Source organism: Rousettus aegyptiacus, unplaced genomic scaffold, assembly GCF_014176215.1.
Source record: "Rousettus aegyptiacus isolate mRouAeg1 unplaced genomic scaffold, mRouAeg1.p scaffold_m13_p_5, whole genome shotgun sequence".
Lineage (NCBI taxonomy): Eukaryota > Metazoa > Chordata > Mammalia > Chiroptera > Pteropodidae > Rousettus > Rousettus aegyptiacus.
In genome coordinates this window covers 41684393-41688340 of record NW_023416308.1, presented here as the reverse complement: position 1 = coordinate 41688340, position 3948 = coordinate 41684393, and the positions used below count along the sequence as shown (strand labels likewise).

The window sequence follows — 3948 nt, the reverse complement described above, 5'->3', positions numbered from 1 at the left end:
CTGGATAGGCTAGGAGTGTAAGTGGCAGGCTGCCCTTGTGAAAAAAATAAAAAGGAAATGTTTTGTTTAAGCATTATTGAATTAATAAGGGAGGAAGGAGCAAGAGCCATGGTCTTCATTTGAACCTGCCCAAATCCTTCAAGTTCCACTGGTTTCTTGAGGCTCACAACGGCCAGCCCAGAGGCAGAGAGCTGGGAGAAACTCCTGTCCTCTGTCTATGGGAACACCTCTGGGGACCCACTTCTCCTAGCAAAGTCAATCCTGCCTCTGGACTCTCCTCAGATAGGGCTGCAGCATTTATTGTTTAAGGCTCTTTCAGGACACTTAGCATTGGATTATCTGTCGCTTTGCCTGGAACTCTATTATTTCCTTCCTGTTACCCCATTGGAAAGAGTCATGCTACCTCCCTCCTAAGCAGCCAGATCCTAGCAGCAACAGTAACATTGACTAAGGTCCAGAGTTGAGCTCAGACTGGAAAATAAACAGGGCCCTTGCCCAGGCTCCCTAGATGTTTCCTTTAATGGCTCTGAGTCCGTACCCATTTTTCTGAGAATTTTTTTTGAGAACTTTTTATTGCTTAAAATTCATAATTGAAGCTTCAAAAAACATACACCCCAATACATATGTCCCGCTTTGGATACATTTATTCTAAGGAACCGAATGATGCAAAGGGGAGTCCCAGCGGACGACCAGTGGCTCACTGGGTGTTCAGCTTCTTGGTGGCCTCGTCGATGGCGGTCAGGACGCTGACCTTGAAGCTCTCCCACACGGGCAGCAGGCCCTGGCGGAGGTCCTCCAGGGCGGGCTTGGCCTTCTCTCCGAGCGCTCGCAGCTGCTCACTGGCTTTGCCGTGGTACTCAGACAGGGTGCTGCCGCTGTCCTTGAGCGCCTGCAGCCGGCTGGCCAGGCTCTGGCGCAGCTCTTCGCTGTAGGGGTTCAGCTGCTGGCGCAGCGCGTCCACGTGAGTGCGCGCGCGGTCGCGCAGCTCCTCCCCCAGCGGGCTCAGCTTCTCCTGCAGCTCCTGCAGCTTCTGGCTCGCGCCCTCGTGGAGCTCCTTGCCCAGCGGCTCCACCTTCTGGCGGTAGAGATCCACCTCCTCCTGCCACTTCTGCCGGAACTCGTCCAGGTAGGGCTTCACCTTCTCCTTCACCGCCTCCAGATCCTTGTTCATCCCCTGCCTCAGCGCCTCTGTCTCCTTTTCCAGGTTATCCCAGAACTCCTGGCTAACCGGGCCCAGCTGTTCACGAAGCTTGGTGACCGTGGTGCTCAAGGTGTCCCAGTTGTCCAGCAGTTTCATGCTAGAGGTGGGGAGAGAAAGGGCCTCAGAGGGGACCTCCTAAGCACCCTGAACACCCCATGGAGCTGCAGGCCCAGCGCCGCAGCTTACCTGTGGTGAGACCTGGACGACACCTGCCCCGAACGTGTAGTAGCTGTGGGTCAGACCAGGGCCTGGCCTTTTCCCACACACTGTGGCACCTAATGCACCCCCACCCCGCCCTCCACCACATCCCATTGTACAGGTGGACTGAAGAGCTAGTGAGAGACAGCTGGGTTTGGTATCCAGTCTCGTCTGTGCCCAAAGCTGGGCCATTTAAGGACCTCATCTCTATGCTTCCAGACCATTCTCTGCTCTGAAGACAGCCAACCCTATGGCTGCATAGCAGCAGAGGAAGGAGTTAAGAATGGCAAGGGTCTTGTTGCACTTGCAAGCAAAACGTGGAGCTGTGACTACCCACCAGGCAGTGCTGGTCTGTTGCTTGCTACCCGTCCTGGCCTTCTAGGCGGCCCATCGAATAGCAGGTGGGGATTCGATCGGTCTGGCTACATCTTCCCACAGGCTTCACTGTCCCTTAGACCACCAGCCCCAGACCCCAGACCCCAGACCCCAGACCCCAGACCCTAGACCCCAGACCCTAGACCCCAGACTGGGTCCGGGCTGGGTCCTTACTTCAGCTGTTTTCCCAAGGCGGAGGCTTCAAACTGGGCCACATAGTCTCTGCCGCTGTCTTTCAGTGAGTCCACATACACGGTGGCTAAATCCTTCACTCGATCCCACTGTGTCTGAGGTTCATCTCGCTGCCAGAAATGCCCTGCCTGGCTCCCTGAGGGTGGGAAGGGAGACTCAGATCAGGCCAGCTCTGGACAAGAGTGGAGCTGAAAGGCCAGGCTTGAAGGCAGGACAGGGGGCAGGGGCTAGTGAGAGATCCTGCTCCCTGAGCCCAGGCAGGTAGGCTACAGGGGTTTGGGGAGAAGGACCTCCCGATGGTTGGGTTCCTAGGTTGGGGGGCACCTACCTGTGAGGAAGAGCACGGCCAAGGTCAGTACCACAGCTTTCATCTTGGGTGACCTGGAGGAGAAGAGGGGCCTGGCTGAATGGGTGGGCCTCTCGCATGGAGGAACTCTGTGTTCCCCAACTCATTCCAGGCAGGAGAGGAGGAAGAAGGTCTTGGAGTGAGAGATGGCCTCAGGTACCCAGAGCCCCAGCATGAGGCAGAGTCTGGAGCCACTATCCCAGAGTCTGAGATTCAAATGCTAGAGCTTGGGAAGCCAGAGGAGCTTGGGGCAGGAAGCAGCACCTACCTGGAGTGAGCACTGCAGCGGTAGCTAAGCAGTAGCTCTCCCCGGGCCTATTTATGTCTCCAGCAGGGGCTGGGCTGGGAAGGTGATAAGTCCAGCCCAGGCTTTGCCACTGCTCACTGGTCCCAGCTGCGATGTGGAACCTAGAGTTCAAGGATCAGCTCTGTCCCTGGGGCTGGACAAATAGAGTGGGCAAACAGGAAGCTGTGGGGGCTGCAGGGCCAGGGATCAAGGGTTCAAGAATGGGCGAGATAGAGTGGTTGCAGGCTTGCAGGTCCCCAGGGTGGGGGGTCAGCTGAACCCATCCCTTTCTCCCTGGTGGGAAGTGTGTTCCAAGCCATTGTCCATTGTGCTTCACAGCTGGGGAGAGGAGGAAAGGAAGAAAAATCCACAAACGGGCCAGGGAAGGCAGGCACTTTTTAGGAGATGCTCCCCTCACATTCCAGGGAGATGATTTCACATCTACTCTCTCTTCCCCCACCCCTGCCCTGCCCCCACAAGGGCAAGACAGCTCTCCCACCAGCACTCTGTTGAATCTCTAATCCCAACATGTTCAGCACACCTCCCTCCAGACCCCTGCAGACCTCCCAAACCCTTAACCAAAGGGAACCTGTGGTGCTTAGGGAGCTGCCTGGGGAGAGTGCAGAGTGTTCAGTGGCTCCGACTTTCAGATTTCAGAGACCTCTAATATTTCCAAATTCTAGAGACCAACACACAGTTGCCAACTTTTAATTTTGTTATATAAAAATCTTACCTACTGTCCCTGTACCCAAACCCTATTATCTACCATGACCAGCACTTCAAAAATGAAAATATTTTTAACACCAAAATAGGGTTTAATCTCAGAATAAAGGACAATCACTTAAAATTGAATACATATATCTTTGCATGGTTCATATTTGATCACACATGGGTGAGAATCGATGCTACTAGCCCTGAGGGATCACTGGTGTAGGAAAAATGCGTATGGTCCAGAGGTAGCAGGAGAACTACCTTCTCATTTTATTTTGCCTCCAGCTCACAAAATCCTGGATAAGGATGGTGAGCCAGTTATGTAATCTCTCTGAGCCTTGGTTTACTGTCAGTAAAGTGGAGACAAGAATGGCTAGGTTTGTTGGAGGCCCCCATGAGATCCTGTAAATGTAAAGTGCTGTGAATTTGTTGGTGTTTTCAGCACCATTTTGTAAGGTTTCCCCTGAAAGGTCCAGGACCTCCAACACCAGGTCACTGACAGGACCTGAGTCATAGAACCTCTGAATGTCCAAGCTGGAGGAACTTTGAGATCAACTACTCCAGCCTCCTCCCATCTCATCTTGCAGATGAGGAAACTGGAGACAGTGAAAGGAATTTGCCCAGGGTCTTTGGTCTTCC

At 53.8% G+C, this 3948-nt stretch overlaps 1 protein-coding gene across 1 annotated transcript; it reads right to left on the bottom strand.

Annotated features, from left to right (window-relative positions):
* Window positions 1-553: 553 nt before the first annotated feature.
* On the bottom strand, window positions 554-2711 carry APOA1 (apolipoprotein A1). The gene is made up of 4 exons (XM_016134919.2): window positions 2581-2711; window positions 2295-2347; window positions 1949-2102; window positions 554-1298 (listed from the first exon to the last, which is right to left on the bottom strand). Exons 2-4 carry the CDS (start codon window positions 2335-2337, stop codon window positions 698-700), a joined length of 798 nt encoding a protein of 265 aa, XP_015990405.1. The 5' UTR covers window positions 2338-2347; window positions 2581-2711; the 3' UTR covers window positions 554-697.
* Between the last annotated feature and the right edge of the window lie 1237 nt (window positions 2712-3948).